The sequence below is a fragment of the Anguilla rostrata genome, chromosome 4 (genome assembly GCF_018555375.3).
Source record: "Anguilla rostrata isolate EN2019 chromosome 4, ASM1855537v3, whole genome shotgun sequence".
NCBI lineage: Eukaryota > Metazoa > Chordata > Actinopteri > Anguilliformes > Anguillidae > Anguilla > Anguilla rostrata.
The window spans coordinates 45,646,532-45,667,786 of record NC_057936.1 but is presented as its reverse complement, the minus strand read 5'-3'; the positions used below and the strand labels follow the sequence as shown (position 1 = coordinate 45,667,786).

Genomic DNA, 21,255 nt, shown 5'->3' with positions numbered 1-21,255 from the left:
GGTACAGAATGTGCGTGCGTACGTGCAGCGATGAGAGACAGGGAATCTCGTGAGGAACTCAAAGACAGAAGGTTCAGAAGGCACCCCCTCTTGTTCACGGCTCTCTGCGACAATGAGGCATAACATATCCAGTAAGAGTCTAGGAAAATACTCACTTTGGAGCTTGAGCTAAAAAGCAGAAATACTGCAGCCCGGGCTTCGAGGAAGATGAATTTAAAAATATGAATCAGTCGTATCTTTACTTTTTCCTCAGTTCCTTCAGTTCGCTTCTGAAGACTGAACGCAGCGCTGCGGCTGAAGTCTTCGGTCCCGACTCTGGGTTCTCCGGTTAGCATTTTCCGTGGTTGAGGGGTGGCTTATTGAACGGGGCTAGCTAACGGCGGAAAGAGGGATCGATTCCACGCAGATGTCACGGTGCAAACGGACAGGTTCCGCCTCGTTCTGAATGCAAGCTCAGCCTAACGCATCCTAATTGCTTTGAACTGACGGGTTCACACATATAATTGACAATTAAGTGAGTCCATATAGGCTCAAATTACAGAATTCATTCAGGCGCTTAGAACAAGACGCTCAGCAGCACATAATGGCTTCCTAGCGCCAACAGCTATAACAGTCCAAAACTCACACACCCCATGCTAAGGACCATTCTTTCACTGTAATATGGCTTTAAGTTTCATCTCTGGCGTAGTTTGTCCTCTGATGTAGCGCTGTTCACAATGCCATTGTTTTTTTAAAGATTTAATTGATATCCACACATTGCATTATTTGAAACCTACTTTATCTTTGTCATAGATAGCAGGCAAATTGAATGATGATCCAAAACGAAGCATCATTCAATTTGATTTCTTGCTCATTCTGCACTGAGAAACCTGCGCCACTTCCAGAGAAGAAGATTTTAGGGAGGACTGAAGTGGGTGATTGTGGCATCAGTCTTTAATTCACATCATAGCCTGAGAAGTTGTCATTGCTTATGTGATTGCTGTTGCCGTTAGTAAAACAAATGTGTTTTTACACATTGCTGAGGGATAAATGCTTCAATACCACAATGTAAACAAAGGAACATTTTGCCTTAGCAGTGTGAAGAGAATTTTTGGATTCCCGCAGTCATATTAAGTTGTCATTTAGATGACTTGTTTCATACGTGAATAAAGTCAGTCAACATTGGTTTTAAATTTGACTCTCACTAATTTTTTTTTTTTTCAGAGCAACACAACTGTTTTCACATTGCTTTTTTTTTTGATGATGGCTGAACTGTGCAGACTGACAGACTGCTTATGTCAAGAAGAAAAAGCAGTTTTAATTTAACCTTACAGAGAAATGTTAATTTTTTACTCCCAAGGGCAAAGAATAGAAAACTTTATTGTCCATTAAATATAAAATAAAATGGAAATTTTCCTTCAGCTCAATGCTCATTGCAAGTGACACAGACAAAGGTATACACAGATTAAAAAAAAACAAAAAAAAAAACATAACAGCAAAAATTGGACAACCATAAGACACACACGCAACCACACACGCACACACACACACACACAGTGAGAGATAGAAAGGGGGAGAATACAAAGAAACACACTGGTGAAAGAGCAGACTGAAGGAGGCCAGTCATTTAACACAGAGTGATGGTTTCATGCCTTTATCTGGACAGTGTGAATGCATAACAGATAGGCCCCATTATAGATCATTACGCCCATGATAACTGTCGTTGGGCGCGCTCCACTCAAAAATTGACAGCAAGAAAGAAAAGAAAAGGGAAGAAAAGAGAAAACGCAATAACCTCTGGACCACTGGGCAGAAAGGCTGTTAATTGTACAAATCTGGAATCCATGGCAACAGATTGTTCGTTAGCAGCTGCCAAAAGCAATCAAGTGGCAGGGTTTTATCCTCTGTCGATACGTTTCGGCCAGACGCTCCCAAACGGACACGGAGCTCAATCAATCTCCACGGCCGTGTGTCGGGGCAGGGTGGGGGAGAGTGGGTTGAGGGGGGCTTCACAAACCCGGGCAGATGTGCGCAGAGCCCCCGCGTCCGCTCTGGAGTCGCGTTATCTGTCGGTCTACAGTTGGGGACCAGATCGCTCACCCTCATTACCCCGCCGCCATCACCGCCATCTCCATCTGGCTACGCTAGCGGCCTCGACGGCGTCTGTAATCTTTCACAGCACTGACGCAAACCGGCACTCATTTGAATACAGGACCCAGATACACCCGGTACGGGGCCGGGAAAGGGGACAGAACTGTGACCTTTTCCCACTTCTGCCTCTGAAATACAGCCCAGCGCTCTATCTCTCTATTCCTCCCTCCCTTTACCCTCTCTCTCCATCCCTCTGTCTCTGTGGCTTACCCTCTCTCTCTTACTCTCGCTCTGTTACTCTCTGCTTCTCTCTCTGTTACTCTCGCTCTTTCACTCTCTCTCCCTGTCTCTATTATTCTCTCTCCCTCTGTCTCTGTCTCTCTCTCTCTCACTCTACTGCAGATCTTTTTGTTCCCCTTTATTCATTTTAAGCCAGTGTTTCTGGGCTGGCCTGTGCAAACAACAGGTCAAATCACAGGAGTTGCAGCAGCCTCTGACATGGAAGACTCAAATGTAATGATCAGCACCTGCCAATAAATTCTCTCTAACTGCCCTGTGGATAACAAAGCTTCATAAATTCTTTCATTGTCAACATTTAGGTTTCTTTCCCTTGCTTTGATTATATGATGTCAGTGAATCTGTATTTTCCAAAACGTGTTATCCACAAGATGAAGAGAGCTATTTAACATGGAATAATTAATTAAAGACTAATTACATTAAAATTGGGGAAACAAAACCTCCCTGGCTATTCTCTTTTTGCTTTGATGATTAGAGGTCTTCAGATCTTTGAGATCTTTTGTTTATGTATTTCCATTGCTTGCGTACAGATCAATTTTATGTCTGAGGTTCTGTGAATAATAAACTCTATTTTAATTTTTGTTCAGCAGCCTAAAATGGATGACAAATTTATACTGCAATGCCAATTTTGATTGTCATTTAAGCAAATTAATTTTAATACTCCGTTCATAGATTCCATAAAATATTGATCTAGGCTGCTGTGCACTGTTTTGAGATGTGGTGCTTTCAAGGTTTTCAGACAATTCATGAAATATAATGTCATAAAATTGCTAAAGAAAAAGCAAGGATTTTTGCTATTCTCAAGCATGGCAACCATTAACAGACAACCCTGGTTCATCTGAATTATTATTATAGTTTTTGTAATTTTTTAAGGCAGAATACAAAATTTACAGAGAACAGACCTGATCGTTTAACCTCTTAAGGCACAAGCCAAATTTTGCCAATCTTTGCCCATTTAGGGGGTACCCTATTTAAAGCTTTATAACTCCAGATGTGAACACCACAGAGACTTGAAAAATGGCTTAAATGAAGCAAGACATTTGTACAATTTACAATACTAACACAGATTAGTTTATATTCATAATTTTGGAAGAAATAAAGTGCCACAAATGCAATTGTTTTGACAAAAAATCCAAAATAAATTAGCACTTTTTAAGTTTGCGATGAAATACTGCGAGATTGAATATATGCAGGAGGTTAAACTATACATGTGCTAGGTCAAAAACTTCTTGACCACAAGTTCATAAAATCTAAGGGTGCATATGTAGAACTACTATAGATGTATGAAGCAAAAACTAAGCAGTGTACCCAGCATCTCCAAATCTATCCAAAATGTCTAAATTATGCATTGCTGTAAATCATAACATATCCATGTATTTCACTACAAATCAACTGTTTTGACTCAAGAAAATCACTGTTGCATAATTTTCAAATGGGAATTACAAGCTTTCAGTCAGTACAGTAGTCTAAAATAGCTAGGTGTCCAGAAACATATCCAAAATCTCTCCAAAATTGAATAAAATGCTTTTTGTCCATTATAAAGCATATAAATGAGCCCCTTATGGGGGTTTAAGATGAAACATTGCTATCAGATTAAAAAAATAATGCAAAAACATTGTCACACAATGCGGTACAGTACCTAAATGTGTAATAATTAACTCGTGTGTATTTCTATACTCTGTACTCTCGTATGTTTTCTTGTATGGGGATGAGACAACATGAAAACAATTTTCACCCGTCCACCATGTTTTGGAAATGTTCCAGCTCTGACGTCATCACTGTTGCATGCTTCACAAAAACGATTACACTTCCGTCTAACGCTTACATTACAGTGTGAAATATTTACATTATATAACACCACTAACCTATTTAAAGATACTCAATTTCAAAAATAACGTATATAACCAAAATATTTTGAACGGTAATACTTACATAGCAATGATGAAATCGCCTCTATGTTCAGTAGATAGAGACAGAGACAGTATCAATAGGGAGGACAATTGAAAAATGTATTTCCGGAAATTAGCATAAGTATTGTGATTAAAATACCAGTTTAGCCTTAAATTAACGTATTGTGAACAGCGATCGTACATATATGGAATATTAATGTGATATATTGGCTGTTTTGTGGCCTTTTAGCTCGCACTTTCCCAAAATTCCATCAATGATAAGATCGGGACTCCGACGGCACCGAAAACCGATAGATTTCACTGAACATTTGACTGTTTACATTTATGGGGTTCTGAACGAGTGACATCATAATAACTCTTACTGGTTGATTTTACGCGGTCATTTATGGCAGTTGGTTCTCTCAGAATTCTGACTGAGAGCCAGGTCAGTATTTTCACTGGACACTTGATACATCCCGACTTATAACTTCAAAGTCCCAAGTCATTTGTGAATGGTTAAAATGGATTTTGAAAGTAGACACTTCATGCTACAAGCATGCTAAGGGATTTGAGTGTGCTGTGAAGTTTAGGTAGCAAACAACAAGGCTGAATCGTTCTGACGTAATTTACATAGCGACTATATGCTCAGATCGCCTAGTTTCACTCACTACGGCCAAGCGGAATCGATAAGCTTTCAGAAAATATATAACTTTTAAAGATTTAATTCAGTCTTCTACTGGGACTTTTGCTGTTTATCGAGGGTGTGACAGAAAATTTCGGTGCCGCTGACTATAATCGAATGTTTTTCACATTTACCTTTCGATTGACCAAGTACCATTCAAAGTATATTTTTATGGGTTAGTACTGTCAGATTGTGCTAGGTACTTCACATTAACCTTGTACAGCGATCAATAAAGGCTAACAGCACAGTACCACTTAATTCCAGTAACTTCTATCACCACTGTAATGAACTAAAAAAAGGTAACAAATGACCTTTTCTGTGAGAAATGTATTGTCAAGCTCACGCGCATACACTGCTGGCGACATTCTAAAGCTTCGTTTTGCCCTCCCTAGTATCAATGATATTGTTCTATTCGCTTCTGTTTTGCTCCAGAAAACGATGTCAGCTAGGTCTATCAGCAAACATATGGCTTAGCTATGTTCAGAAGTCGTCAATAATAATAGTATTTTCCAAGAAATTACGAAATATCCTTGAACACGTTTCGTTAGGTGCATCGTATTTGTCTGCTAACAGGGTGAATGCGTAAGTGAATATGATGCTAAGAATATTTTCTGTTACGCTGACCTATAAAACGCTATTCCAAAAGCAGAATTAGACATGTTATACATCGTTAGAAAGCTTATACTCTCGCCTACTGAATAAATGAATTGTCAATCAAGTCAGACTGTACTAAAAAGGGCGACGACGCCGTAAACAACAGGTGTGGTGTTACGCACAGCTATTTTGGAAGATACCCAGGCGTCACAGACGCGCCTATATTTCCCAAACGGATTGTCCAAGACAATATATGACCACGCAGTCTCAAAAGGGACATCTCTACACGTAAAACCAACAGTAAGCTTTTATATTTATTCAATATTTAGTCCCAGATATTGACTGTAGAATGACATGGTATCCTTTTTAAAACTTTTTCTCGTTTATTTCGTTATTCAGTGAGCAGCGTTTTCACTGCTGTATAGGCATATCTTACGGCTATTGCCGGGTTTATCTTGTTGCTATGACGGAATACGATTTTTTAGTGGTGAAAGAATATTTTTATTAATGCCAGGATAGACAATATTGTCCATTATGTCAAGGGTGGGGGGTGTTTTTCAGATGAGACTGCAGGGAGGGGGTGCGTGTTAAATGAACGACCGGAGCGACAATGGTGGGGCTGCGAAACTCCGTTTTCGGCATAGTTATGTATCGTCTACTAATGAAACTGAAACAACGCGTTTCTGTTTTCATCTGACACGTTGGTTGCAGTAGCACCGAATGTTTGACTTTAGTAATCTAGGCACGCGGACGTGCCCACCACTAGGGGCTGTGCGCTAAGAGGTTAAGAGAGGCTGCAGTATATTCTGTCTGAAACCATAGAGAGAGGGCCCCTTCTCCTCTTCCGGCTGGATTAGTGGGAGTTAGGACAGGACAGGACCCGCCTCCCAGCTGTCAGTGAGCCTGCGCCTTTTCTACCAGCACTTCGTCGCTACGGCTGAAACGTGTCAATCAGCCTCGTTTCAAATGTGACCACAGATCCCAAACGACAGCTCTGCTTCTCGCAGACACGGAGGCGGTGCTAATGGAAGGGGGGGTGTGGGGGAGGGGGGGGGGGCTGTTGCCTGTGGAAGAAGTTGTGAGGTAAACCTGAAAGAGAAACTGCATTGTTGCATGAGAGGACTGCACCAGTGGAGGGAGACTGGGGGGGAGGGGGTCGTTGAGGGTAACGCGGGGGTTAGCCAAACTCACCTCGACCAGTGCTATAGTGCTGCAGCTTGTCACTGTACACAGTTTCCTTTATGTAAGCTCTTTTCCTGCAGGAAGCCCAAGAAAGAGACAGACCCTCAATATGATGACACACAGACCCCCACATAACACAGTGTGTTACACTACAGCCTGCAGTTCATTTACATCAGTGGTTCCCAACCTTGTTCCTGGGCACTGTCCTGTAGGTTTTCACACCTCATTCTACTAATCAGCAGCTCAATGAGCTCTCTAGCTGTTGAATGAGGCGTGCTTTGTTAGGGTTGAAATGAAAACCTACAGGATGGTAGATCTTATATCCTGCATGGACAGTATATTTAAATTGATGTGTGTGTGTGTGTGTGTGTGTGTGTGGCCGGAAGGTGTAAATGAGCTGTGGCAGAAGGTAATGGCATGTCAGACAGAGGTGCCTTATAATGTCATGTTGTGTGTGTAGTGAACGGTACGTTAAGGTGTGTGACACAGGAGCAAGAGTGTGTTGAAGTGCAGTGCATGAGTGTGTCTTGGGAAGTGCTTAACTGCTGTTCCTTATGGTATGGTAAAGAACAGCAAGTCGCTGCATGTCAGAGTGAGATATGGTTGGGTGTCTCAGTAAATACATGGGTGCTGTGATTTAGGGTACGCTGAAGCACAGTAAATTATGCTTTGTCATAATATGTTGTGTAAGGCTCTGTTATATTGGTGGTGTATTGCTGCGCCACTGGGAGTGCATAACTGCTGTGGTGAGGAGTCAGAGTGCAGTGCACAAGTGTTTGTGTGTGTGTGTTTGTGTCTGGGTGTGTGTCTGTGTGTGCATGCGTGCATGTGTGTGTGTGCATGTGCATGCATGTGTGCGTGCATGCTTGTGAGTGTGCATGCGTGCGTGCAGGTGTGTGTACGTGCGTGCATTAATGTATGCGTGTGCGTGCATGCGTGTGTGTGTATTGTGTGTATGTGCGTGTATGTGCGTGCATGTGTGTGCGTACGTACATGCGTTAATGTGTGTGTGTTTGTGTGAGAGTGTGTGTGATTTCTGGGTTGGTCTGGAGCCTTTACCTGCTGCATACGATTGAAATGGCCACCAGGGACACTACAAAGACCACACCGGCCGCGGCTGAGCCAGCGATCAGCGGCAGCTGCTCTCGAAGCTCCGACTTGTAGTCATCTGCATCAGAGCAGAAGGAGGAGGGATCAAGAGAGACGAGAACAGAAAAAGAGAAAACAAGGAGGAGAGAGAAAGGAGAGGAGAGGAGGTGGGGGAGGCAGAAAAGAGTAAAAATCAGGAGAGCAAAGGAGGAGAAGGGAAGAAAACGTCAGAGAGGAAGAAAGTGAAACAATTATGGAATAAACAAAGATGGGGAAGCAACAGTTGAGGGAGCGAGAGGGAGGGAGGAATGGGGAGAATAGGTGTACTTTTAGGTGAAACAGTTTAGACAGCACTACCTTAAGCCATGCTGCATTGAAAACATAAACACAGCACTCAACAGCTGAGAAACTATTGATTTTTTAATTCCAAAAGAAGTCCAAAAACCCACAGAAAACTTAGCATTACTAAACTAAAACAAATGGCAACTACAGCCACTTGCCACCAGTTCTTATTGTGTTTGCATAGGGAACGCAGAACCTTCCAGACAACACCAGTACCGTGCTGAGCACTGGAACAGTTCTAAAGTTTACACTCGAACGTGAAACTTTAATGAAGCCGATGAGTCAACCATTCTGAAGTGTGAGGATGCAAATCAAATCTCCAGGCTTCACAAAAGCAAACATGAACATTTCCATTAATTAATTATACTGGAAACAGTGAAGGGATCTCGTCTCTCAAATGTTCTATGTGCCAAGACTTCTAGAGATAACACTACTTTCTAAAAGAGGATCTTGATTATCAACCATAATTTATTGTGAGGGCAGGGAAAGAGTGGTAATTACAGTCTGTTTCTGTTTTTCATAACTAATACAAATGTGTTCATGCATATGTATAGTGTATGAGATGCATGAGAAACTACATACATTTCACGTTCTCTTTAATAAAATATCCATCCATTCATTATCTATACCTGCTTATTCCTGGCCAGGATCGCAAGGGGTGCTGGAGCTTATCCCAGCATGCACTGGGCGAGAAGCAGGAATAGGAATCTTGCACAGGTGGCCAGTCCATCGCAGGGCACACACATCATTCACTCACACATTCATACCTAGGGTCAATTTAGACGCTCCAGTTAACTTACACCTGCATGTCTTTGGACTGTGGGAGGAAACTAGAGTACCCGGAGGAAACCCGCACGGACACGGGGAGAACATGTAAACTCCACACAGAAAGGCCCCGGCCAGGATTTGGACCCAGGACCTTCCTGCTGTCAGGTGACAGTGCAACCCGTATCCAAACCCAGTGACTTTTAGTAGACAAGTTATTCTATACTTCTGTGCGTCTCCCTCTCTCACTACACTGGTGTTACGGCCGGCTCGAAGGGCCGCAGCAAACAAGTCCAAATGCACCAAAAAACAATCCAGAAAGCGATATAAAAACAAAACCCCGACATTTATTAATATAAATTACAAACTAACACGCAAACTACAACAAACAAAAACCCTACAAAGTACACAAAACAAAAAGATCTCCACAAAAACCACAAAACACAAACCACACACAGCCCCAAAGAAGATCCTCTCAGCCTTCTACCACAGGTCTTATATTGGGCCACAGGTAGGTGGAGGCAATCAAACAATTAAACAATTAGCCTCACCTGTACTACCCAAACAAGCAGAGGCAGGGGAGGTAACAGCTGGTCCTGAGTTGCATCATGGGAAGGCAGAAGACATATTTTCAATCTTAACTATCCAGCACGGCTGTCAATCTCCACTGGTTGCATAGATTTTAAACTATCTTACTGAACTTTGAGAGGACAATGGGGAAGGACCCTGTTATCAGATGGAAACAGTGAAAATCCTCTTCCTCTCCTCACTTTGGAACTGTGGCTGTGTGCTGGTGCTGCACCAGCTACACTGGCAGACCGCTGTCTGCTATTGGGGCAAATCTGTATCTATATTTGGCATGCTGTTCGTTATGACATAAAATTGCCATGCATTTTCATATTTTCGCCATGCATGCATACTTGCCTACCACTTGTATCAACCACCTGGATAAGGCCACCTATTTGAGGAAGAAGCTCATCATCATCATCATCGCTTTTTCCAAGGAATGTGGTGCAAGAGGCCACGGTTGGTGCACCCCATGACTAATCATGTTTAAAAATTTTCATTCCCCTCGGTGATTATCATTGTACTTTTACTCACGCGAGTCCTGGCAGGGACCTCCCTGAACAGCACACGGGCAATAGGGGTGCAGGGGATCTCAGAGTAACTGGGCCACAAAGGGCCATGATGATAAAAAGCACTCTGTTTTTACAGCCATTCAGCTGCACATCCACCAGACATGAGCAGGATGCTCCCCTCGTCGCACTAATCACCACCGAGCCCTCAGCGCAAACACAGCCATGATGGAGACCATGTGAAAACACACACGCCCGGGCCACAAAATATGCACAAGCAGGACCGGGCCTAACGTCGCCATGGCAACCGGCACTTAAGAGGCCCCTTCTATGATCTTCACTCCGGTGCCAGTTATGAGTCCTACGAAATATAGTATATATATATACACACTATATATATATATATATATATATATGCACATCCTAATGCAGTCTGCAAGTATACAAGTATTTGGACAGTGACAATTTCTGTTGCTTGGGCTCTGTACTCCAGCACATTGGATTAAAATGCAGGGCAAAATGCCTGACAGCTTTAAATTTACATCCATATCCAGCGATCCATGCAGGAATTACAGCCCTTTTCATGATATACTATATGATACATATGATGTTTATATATAAATATATAACGTCTACTTTTTTTACACAGAAGTGATCTATAATCTTTAAGGAAACAAAAATTAATTGGATCTGGGGAAGCTAATAAGACTTTTTACAAAGACAGTAAGTAATGTTTGTAGAAATATATCTCGCTTTCAAGAATGTATCATGCTTAAGGAGGAGGTCGTAAGAACATCTGTGAGGTCAAGAATAAAAATAAAATAAAATACGCTTTCATTAAAAAAGAATGCATAGCAGGAGCTCATCACATGCGCTGCCATAGATGATGGTCATGTAGCAGGTGTTGAAACAGGCAGTGGCAGCCCCAGCCCCACCAGCTGATAATTAATCACATTAACTAGTAATCACTGCAAAGAATTCTGGGATAGCTCTCAGGTCACATCGGGGCCCAACGGAAGCCAATTAGCCAAGCGCTGTGCATCGAGGACAGCGTCCATTTTCATTATTTGTGCCACCCCCTCCACTTCCACCACCAATATAACCCCACCTGCACTCCCCATGCAATTCCCTGACCCCCCCATCACACGTCTCCTGGCTTACGCCTCCTTACCATCTGTCAGAGTCTGAAAGCACATCTTCCCGCTGTATCTGCCGAAGCCAGCGACGGTCCTGGCGCGGACCTGCACCACGTACACTGTGCCCGGCCTCAGGCCCTCCAAGCGGGCCGTGTTCGTCTGGCTCCTGACTATGGAGGAGTTAAACTCTGTGTGGTCCTGCGTGAGAAAGGGGGGAGAGAGAGAGAGAGAGAGAGAGAGAGAGAGAGAGAAATTTTCTGATTTTTAAAACGCCTTTTATTGAGGCATTGTTCCAACACAAAAAAACACAGGACTTCAAATATATAAAACAACCCAAAAAAACAAACCCATGCACCAGCACAGGCATACAGCGAGAGAGAGAGCAAGAGCGATAGAGACAGAGATAGAGAGAGCGTGAGAGTGAGAGAGAGTGAGAGATAGAGAAAGTGAGAGAAAGTGAGGAAGAGCGAGCGAGAGAGAGAGTGTGAGCGTCAGAGACGGAGAGAGAGAGCGAGAGGGAGAGAGGGACAAAAACACAGAAACAAAGAGACAGATGGAGGGAAAAAGGGAGAGACTTTCAACACAACATGCTAGTACCTCTTAGTCATGTATTGCATGTGCATTTGGGACATGCAGTAAGGACCTCACATTATTACCACAACACAAAAACCATGGCATCATGTTACTGTATTAGAAGCAACACAAAAAGGTTGCACCATTTGGTTCTGGCTGTGTGCTTTCCAAGGTTTAGTGGAAGAGGTGCTCCCCATGAATTTTTTTTTTGGAGATGAACAGAGAGAGCCCAGTAGATGAGACCTTAGACACGATCTGTACCCCCTGCTTTGGGCAAGGAATTTCTCCGTTCCGCTCCACCATCACTGGGCTCTACGTGTGAGAGTCACTGCCCTCTCAAGCTCTTACACCTTCAGAAAATATGAACATCTCCTCAGGCACTCTGCAAGGGAAACGCGGACGTCACGCAAAACGCTTCAGGTGTGCTCCAAATGGCAGGAGAGAGGCAAGGTGAGGAACTTCCGTTTGCATGAGACGGATGATGAAGTTCCGAGGTTCTACGCCTGAGCCTGCGGGTAATTAGCGAGGGGGAGAACGAGTGTTGATTGCCCTTGATTTTGTGGTTTCTGAAGTGCTCCTGACGCTAATTACAAAATTTGCTTTGTTTTTTTTTCGCCAAGGATGTGGTTATTGCCATGTAAGGAAAAGCAGACCTGCCTCGGGCTTTTTATTAATTTCAGTAAAGCACAAGAAACGTTTATGAAAATGTGAATTGGCTTGCTTTTTTTTCTAATGAGATAAATGAAAAATATCAAGATCACGGCTGCACCTCCAAAGGTTTGGCCTGCTATTAGCTCTAAATACGGAAAGATTTCCTTGCAGGTCCAGTCAACACTTAGTTAATTGCCAAAGAAATGGCAGTACTGCACTGTTGATATTTAATTTAATAACATCCTAACCATTGGTTTAACTCCTTTCCTCAAAATACAGATTTCATGAATGAGCCTGTAGGTATCTGTGTATATATGTGAATGCAAAAGTGCAAGGCTGTGGACATTTGTGGAAAAGTACACGTGCTTAACCGTCTGTATGCGTACACACTCCCTGAATCGATCAATCTCTTTTCCATGCAGGGAATTCTGGGAGGGCACACCCAATCATCCATGCCATCTCACTGCACAGGCAGAAGAGCATAGAGAGGGAGGTGGGAGGGACAAAGAGAGAGAGAAGGAGGGAGAGAGGGGGAAGAAAGAGAGATGGAGGAGGAAGAAAGAAAGAGAGAGGAAGGAGAGAGAGGGAGTGATTGAGAGAGAGGGGGAGGGAGAAAGAGAGATGGATGGAGAAAGGAGGGGACGATGTCCTTTCCATTTTCCTGGCCAAATGTAACAGTCTGAATTTCTGATGCACAAAATAATGAACAGACAGAGTACAGAAAAAATCTATCAGGAAAGTGGTCACAGCCCACATGGTGAGAGGGAAAGAGAGAAAAAACAATATTAGGTATTATTGGACTGTGACAAAGATGAATGTTCTTACAGTCAACACATAAGCCAGGCATCTCAACTGTCCCTTAAGTTTTTCACATTTTAGACACACAGATCCCCCACAAAACTTTCACAGCATTTTGGATTTTGTGGCACACAAGAGTGGATTTTATGTACCCCTTAAAAAAAACAGTTTTCTTTTTTTTTTGTCTTTTCCAACATCTCTAAGGCGAGACCGAAACTAGATAACACATGAAGTCTCTGTAGTTCTCTTGTTCACAGGCAAGTCAAAGCCAGCAAGCTATGCTAGCCCCGATGTAAATACAACCCTGCAGTAACATCACATATATAAGATCTCCCATCTGAAGTAGCTGCAGTTACACCCTCATATTGCTCAGACCTATCTGCATTAGGTTAAAAAAACAGCCCGCCCCCCAATTGTCCAAACACAAGCATGCACATGCTATCAGGCTGAGATGGCTGCCTACCAGGGCATCCGCAGTGCAGCAAGCCTACACAAATTTCCAGTAGAAAACGGCTCGCTAGTCAGTGATGTAACTGCAAAGATGGCTCAGCAGCGCAACCACTCCCTTTAAGAAAAATGATGCTCATGGTGCATTTTTAAAAACAAAAAACTGAAGTTACATGCACAAGCAATGAGGGAAAAACCCCACTGGTTATAACTGGAGTGATATATCATTACAGTGGGGCCTGCTAGCTCATCAGTTTTAGGACTGGAACACTTTGAATACTAATGGGACCAGAGATTTGCAACTCAAGACAGGCCATGTAGTATATTAATGCAGGGAAACAATAAAAAAAAACATATTTCCCAGAGAAAATATACAATATTTCCTATATATACTATTGTTTCATTCGGTCTGCCGGAGAAGCAGATTGGTCTCGGTTGCGCCAGCTGGTGGTGTGTTGACACATGCACCTGGGTTGCCTTAGCTAATCAGCCCAGGTGGTTCAAGGGGTGTTCCTCTCCACAGTTTGGGGCCGAGACTGGGAGCTCACACCAAGAGCGTGTTTCTTTATTTGAGCTGCGTTTAATTTCAGTTTTGTTTCTTTAAACAACACAGCTCAAGTAATCCTCAGCTGGGATGCTGGAGGAGCTGGCGCTGGCTAAAAAGTGGGCCAGCACAGGAAAGTGGTCGCACCGTTTTACTTTCTTTCGTCTTCGTTGTTCTACCTTGTTGTTTTCGTTTATTGTTTTTGCCCGAACCCATTCATTTAATTTCAGGTTTGTGTGGGTGCGCGTTCTCTCTCTCCGTGCGGCAACCAGCGGTGTTCCCCAGCACTGCTGCATCTCCCTCCCAGGGGTGTCACGCTGGCGTGTGACAAATATTTATTGCAAGATAATGCAGCTTTAAACTGTAGTCTAAAGCACAAAAATAAATCATGACCATCCTCCTCATAATCATTACAATCGTCGTAAAATGAAGCCAAAAGACATCTAGTAAACATGAGAGCTGGTGAAAAGGCTTGTGTGTGTGTGTCTGTATGTGTGTGTATGCGTGCATGTGAGAGTGTGTGTGTGCATGTGTGTGTGTGTGAGTGTTCGCGTGCGTGTGCGTGGGCATGTGTGTGTTTATGTGCATTTGAGCATATGTGTGTATATATGTGTGCTTGTTGGAAAAGGGCCAAGAGGTTGTTAGAGGGAAACAACCCAGGTCCTTGGATGCGGTAAGTTTGCATTCTTTCACACAGTGGCAGGTGGCTCACCAGCATCTCCCTGCCCACCGAATCGGCTGCTTTGCACAACAAAATTTCACCTCCTGCACCATTAAGAGACTTTGGAAACTTCTTCTGTGAAGTCGCAAGGGAGATACGGGGAAAAAATATGTAGATATGAGTTCCTCAAACAGCTGTCAAACGGAAATAAACCGGTTTATTTCACGGACGGTGGCAGGCCAACTCAGGCCGTTCTCCAGCGAGGTGTGAGTTGGGAAGCACAGCAAAGTCCAGCAATGTCCTTGGAGTGGTCAATGAAACATAGATAGATAGACCATTGATGACTGCGTTAATGTTTAAGCTTGTTAAATTGGGCTCCCCTTGTCTCCAAAAAGGGGGCGTTCCTTACCTCAAGCTGATGCTTAATTGATCACGCAAAGAGTTTTTTGCAGGGTCACAAGAGGAAGAGCACAGGTATTTGGTTGACCAAAAAAAGTTAATGATGAATGTGACTCAGCAGAGTCAGTCCCGTGGTCAGCAAGCCAGAGGCCCAAAAGTTCCTGTGTATATTTAAAAGACCCTGTGCAGTCAAAATCATGATTTTAAAATGCTTATATTATGACCAAAGACTATAAGGTTACTTACACATTGATTTTAAAAGTATTTCATACATGTATGTAATGAATTTGATTTTTTTCCCTAAGAACTATACAATGCTCGACATTGCCACCTGGTGGCGTATTTGGTATTGGTGGTTTTGAGACCAAATTTGTGACGTCACAAATGTTTCTGATTTGCACTGACCAATGTGCGGTGGCCAAAACACTCACCCAGTATGAATATTTATGTAGTGTGTGCTCCCAAGTTCAAAGCCGGTTGAACGGACTGGTTGCGGTTAGCATCCGTTCGGGTTAGATTACGTTCTGCTATTAATCGAAACAAGCCTACAAACTATAACGTTACCGTTAACCTCATCTCCCCAATTTACTTGCTGTCTGGCTATCGTTAATTTAGCTAATGTAGCAATTAACTATACTTATCTTGTGTAAACATAGCTAATGTTAGCCGGTGAGTGTAACGTTATTTTATTCTCCAGACTGTTATAACGTTACTGCCGCAAAAAAAACAATTGATAATGTTATGTGCTAATGTAGGTTATCCTATAACGGTAGGGTCCTATATTGTAGACTGTAAGCGATGGGCTAATACATACACGGCTCAATATTTCTAATACTGTTATTACTGTACTCGTTATCCATTATTACGGTCGCATGATAACATGCTAACGTTAGCTAACAACTGACGTTACGTGGAGTGAGAGCTGATCCAGGTCAGTGAGCGGCCCAGGCTGTCAATCAAAAGTGAATTCATAAATGATTATGACAGAACTGACACGCCCAGCCAGTCTTGAGTCTGCTATATTAAGAAATTCAGGTTTTACATCAAAGCAGGTTTTTTATCTTTTAAAAGTAGAAAAAATACATATATATTGTAATTTAGTAACTAAAGGAACAATTTCAATGTAAGAAAAGGGAGGCTGCACAGGGACTGCCAGTTTCCCAGCAGATTAACACTGTAATGTAGCACCAGATATTCATCCTTGCTAGTTCATGTATACCAGGACTCGTCTTGTGACAGGACTCAATGGCAATTCAGCGTTCCAGTCGCAAGGAACAGAATGACCAATGGACTGGGCTCAGGAGCAGCTTCTCAGAAAGGCATGGCTGGAGAGCTCTTAAGTAGCTCTCTCACAGGATACCCTGGGACAGGAATCAAAAGCAACGCGTATGCACTTTTAATATTGGAGCAGACAGGTAATGGAGACGGCCTGTCTCTGCTATTTGCAAATTGAGGAAACAAATATTGAAAGAGAGCCCAGATTTACATTTCAAAGAGGGTAATTTCCTTATGTACATTAATATCTGTTCTTCCATTACCTCAGCCCTCAGCCCAGAGCAGACCTGCCCGTATTTGTCTTGAGCTAATTATCGCTGTCATTGCCTTCTCTGTCAGTGATCCATCGCCTGAGCGTCCAGGACTCACGCTAAAGCAGTAGCGCTCTGCCTTGGTCATCAGATACGTCTTCCTCTCGCGGAAGACTAATTCCGTTTCACAGAAACGCGTGCTTCCACGGAGTCGGGAAGAGGGTTCGCTTTGGCAAGAGGGTTCTATTCATCAGGCTAAACAGCCAGGAGGCTTAGAAAAGTCAAACCTTGAGCGGGACCCGCTGGCATGCAAGCAATCTGTAAAATCTGGCAGCGTGGCGAGATCAAAGCAGTGTGGAACAAAAGCAGGTGGATTTCAGGAGCGGGGAGAAGATTGATACGCCACTAAAGATCTTCTTTTTTCTTTCCAAATGAACACGGTTGGAACCTGCAGATTAGGCCTCTTCGGTCTGCACAGAAGCAAAAAGGGCGCGACTCATTTCTGTCACTCACTATCGGGATGAAGCACGCAAATCGTGCCTTTCAAATTGCTCGCTTTCTTTGCATTAGTCTTCTTTCACTCATTGAGTTCCTGAGAAAAGAGAAAAAAAAACAAAGAGACCCAGCTTTTAACTTTTCTCTCGCTCTGTTGTTTCATTCTTGTGTCTGTAGTGTCTTTTCTTCACTAATCCCACAGTACCTCCAAGCAGGGGTGGGGCACAGAAGAGAGCAAACACAGGAGCGAGAAGGGGAAAACACCGAAACATGTCCAGGTATGGAGGAAAAGGAATCACGGATCGCGGGGAAAAAAAACGAAACGAGCGTGACATTTGGTTTGGTATTTTCCAGGAAGCCTAGGCAAGGCTACGGAGAGGTGCAGATAATTATGTTCATCAGCATTGTTCACACGCCTCCTCGATGGCGGGGGGGCGGGGGGGGGGGTTGTGAGCCACGCAGGGTTCTGGAAGGTCTTTGGCAGGTTAAAAAAAAAACAGCGACGCGCAGCTGGCTGTAAATTGGAATGCCCTTCTCTGCATGTCTCCTCCGCCTCTCCCCCGCGCGCGGCGGTGCGCTGAAGGCCGTGTGCGTGGTCCGCCGGCCCACACTTCCCCCTGCCAGGCAGCGGTAAACAGATGCGGTTGCGAGGCCCGGCTCTCCGCGGCTAATGGGGGCCAAGTTATTTCCTTCTATCCCCGAGACTCGAGGGGAAGTAAGGAGAAGGGAAGGAAGAAGAGATGAGACACAAGCCGGCTTCTGAGTGCTGTTAATTTGCTTCTCCCCCTCTCCACGGATGACAAGATCCCGGTGAATGGCATCCATTATTGTGGGTGACCCCAGTACGGTACCCAGTGCTCATTTTGCACAACGGTGCCCTCCTTCCTCTTGTTCCAGATCTACTTAACTCTGGACAGCCCAATTTGAACTGCTGCTCCCCTGCACCCCCACCCACACCCCTGCCGTTCTGGCTCCGCAAGGGGCTTCTCTCTCTCCAGAATGTTCCGGAGCAGGCGGGAGCTCAGAGAAGGTTCAGTTCAATTCAACTTTACTTGTGTAGTCCTTTTAAGAGAGACACTGTCACAAAGATTCTTTACAGAAGAAACAGGAAAGGGAATTGGGTGAAAACCAGGCCTGAACACCCAAAAAGCAAGCAAGGTGAAAAAACACCCCAATTGTAAAAAAAAAAAAAAAAAATCTCGGCAGGAACCAAGATCAGTGCCATCGAATCTGAAAATCTTTCTGTGAGACACCCCCCCACCCTCCTACCCCCCGCTCGGTGACACCCTGGCAAATGTGACAGACGAAACGCACACTATCGTTTCGCTCTTCTGGCTGCTGGGGGCTCAATAGGGGACCTTGAGGCAGAGGGAAGTCTGCAACGAGGAGGTGGCCAGTGACTTCGGTCAGTTTTCACCCGATTTGGAAATAGAGATTTGTCTATTTGTCAGAGATTCTCTGCCAGGAGTTTTCCAGCTGCGTAATCAAATTGTAATGGATGTGTTAAATAACTAATTGCCAAAGTCTTTCCAGGCTGCAGACATTTTCTGAGCACTCAACGAATAAATGTTTATCCTTATAGAAGTATGATAGAGAAGTGATATAGTTTATCACTTCTTCTAAAAGACAAAAATTCTATACATTTACAATAGTTTCTCTTCACAAAAACGCAGCTATGCACAGAAATACCATTTCAGGCAATCAGTAAGAGCCAGACCAGTTTATAAATGACTGCCACTGTGATAGAACAGATTCAGCACCTAGCAAAATTCTGCAGCGAGTAAAAGAGGAGTTGAATTCTGAGCTCCTTATTTGTTTTCACAGAGACCGTATGACTAATAAGGGAGATTGTCTGGCCAATAAATTTAACTTCACGGTGCCAAGATGCCCCTTCTTGTGCAAGAGAGTGTGCATTACAGGCGGAAACACTCCCACATAATGGGATGCTGTGACAGGAATTGCCGACATTATCAGTTTACTGCCCCGCTGGGGGATCCAGCGCTTCTCCACTGCCTGCGAGATAAGACAGCCCGGCTGAACCGAGCTGACCTTATCTCTCTATTCATCTCTCTATTCATAAGCAATTCTGAGATGTTCTCCTTTCGCCAACTGAGCCCCCCCTCGAGCCCCCCCTCAACCCCTCCCCCCCGCCCCCTGACGGGCCGCTGAAGGCCTGGCATTTAGCTGGGACGTGCGGAGCTGTCCGCTCTGAGCCCGAGAGACCGAGGCCAGGCCGCGGCGGCCGGCCCTGCGAGGGCCCGCTACGGCCGCCTGGCAGGGACGCCGCGCACTGTCGCAGGGACGGCTATTTCCGTCCCCTCGCAGATGGGCTACGGGCTCCGGCGCGCCGTGGCAGTTTGTCAGTTGGACCAAATTCATACCGGGATGTTTGCAGGTTCAAATCCCTGTGCATATCTGCTATTGCCTGAGGCAGATGACCTGAATTGTTCTATTAAAATAACAGCTCTATGAACACATAAAATCCATAATTGACTGTGATATATTCACAAAGCTGTCAGTTACAGTCTTCAAAGTAACAAAGACAGTAAAATGAAAATCACATTACTGTCTCCGCTGGTCTTGGTCACAGCTATAAATGCCATTCCACAGCCGAGTTTTGATCTACAACACAAGCTGGGTTTAATTGATGATTGACCGATTCCAAGCACACAACACAGAAAATCATTACGCTTCTCAGCAAAAAACCCACTAACTGTTTGAAATCAGGCCCTAAATCATGAAGCTATCTACTCTACTGCCTACACCTTACACCTCCCGTTTATACTTAAGGTACTTTATTTCATATCAATATTCCAACCAGGGGTAAAATGACAAGCAAATGCAGCATCAAATAATAGACTATCAAGAGCAAAAACACACATAACTATCCCACAGTTTTGGCAGGGGGAAGATTTCAGCAAACAGTCAATATCTTATGCACCATTTATTTTCTATGACTGCATTTATTTCTCTTTAACGCTGACTGAGTATTGTTTGGCACAGGTTTGGAATGATCAGATTTCTTTTCTTTCTCACAACCGCACACACACACAGATGCACATACATACAAAAACAAACACAGAGACAGACATATACACACACACACAAGCACACACACACACACACACACACTATCTATACACTTCTATTTACTAACAGATGTAAGGGAAGGGAAGAACACAGGTAGTTCTAAGCTTTTGGCAGAAGTGCAGTATTTTGGAGCAGGAAGTGCTTCTCCTATGACCTCCCTGGGAGGTGCATTTGGCTCAGGTAATTCTAACCTGCTCACGCTGCGGGACAGAGGCGATCTGACAGTCGGAGATGACTCTTCACCCAGCTGCTCCAATCAGAACCCTCGGCCACCAGCGAATCAGCCAGGGCCCCGTGGATCCCACCCCCAGTCAAGGTAACGAGTCCCTTCCATCGTGACTGACACCGAAGTGGATACATTGAGCTGTCGTCCTCGGCGACCAACTCAACACTTTTTGCTTTAAGGGCACGACCAAGAAACCCTAAGGCATCATTTTCAAATAATGCAAAGAAGAAAGAAATGACAAATAATGTACAATTCATAAAAAACCCCCTTCACCCCATTCTCTCAAACCCACATCTTGGGGAATCGCTGCATATGCCCTCACGCGTCTGGAAGGAGGCGCCGCCATCTTGACAACCCCTGCTTTTGTCCGCCGTGTGAAAACCCGAGACTTTGAGCATCACGCTCGGCCGACTTTCAAAGCACCAAACAGCGGCGTTAATCAACGCTGTGGTGTACATACTTGTTTCTGAACACTAATCCTCTAAAAATGGCAACGGAAACAAACAAGGCTTTGTTGGTCTTGTTATCTGTTTGACTGCTTTTTTTTTTTCCTTTGTCTCTTTATTCTTTGTGTATATGCTTATGGATTCCTCTGCAGTACAGGCAGACAGTACCGGGCTTACCTTGCTTTCCTTATTAAGATTAACTGTCTGCGGGAGTCTGAAGACACAGCAGGTAGTCTCACACCTCTGATCAAAGCCAACGGGAGCACTGCTGATGCTG

At 44.0% G+C, this 21,255-nt stretch overlaps 1 protein-coding gene across 4 annotated transcripts in view; it reads right to left on the bottom strand.

The window, feature by feature from the left end:
• The window catches only part of LOC135253442 (ephrin type-B receptor 1-B), a 243,604-nt gene that overhangs the window by 36,661 nt on the left and 185,688 nt on the right, over positions 1 to 21,255 (bottom strand). For all 4 annotated transcript variants that reach the window (XR_010329615.1, XM_064332731.1, XM_064332732.1 and 1 more), the window contains exons 7-9: positions 11,158 to 11,320; positions 7,774 to 7,882; positions 6,724 to 6,788 (exon numbers count right to left, since the gene is read on the bottom strand). Coding sequence is in view for 3 of the 4 variants with exons in the window: in XM_064332731.1 (XP_064188801.1) it covers positions 6,724 to 6,788; positions 7,774 to 7,882; positions 11,158 to 11,320 (337 nt within the window). In the remaining variant the exon portion in view is untranslated. The remainder of the gene's footprint in view (positions 1 to 6,723; positions 6,789 to 7,773; positions 7,883 to 11,157; positions 11,321 to 21,255) is intronic.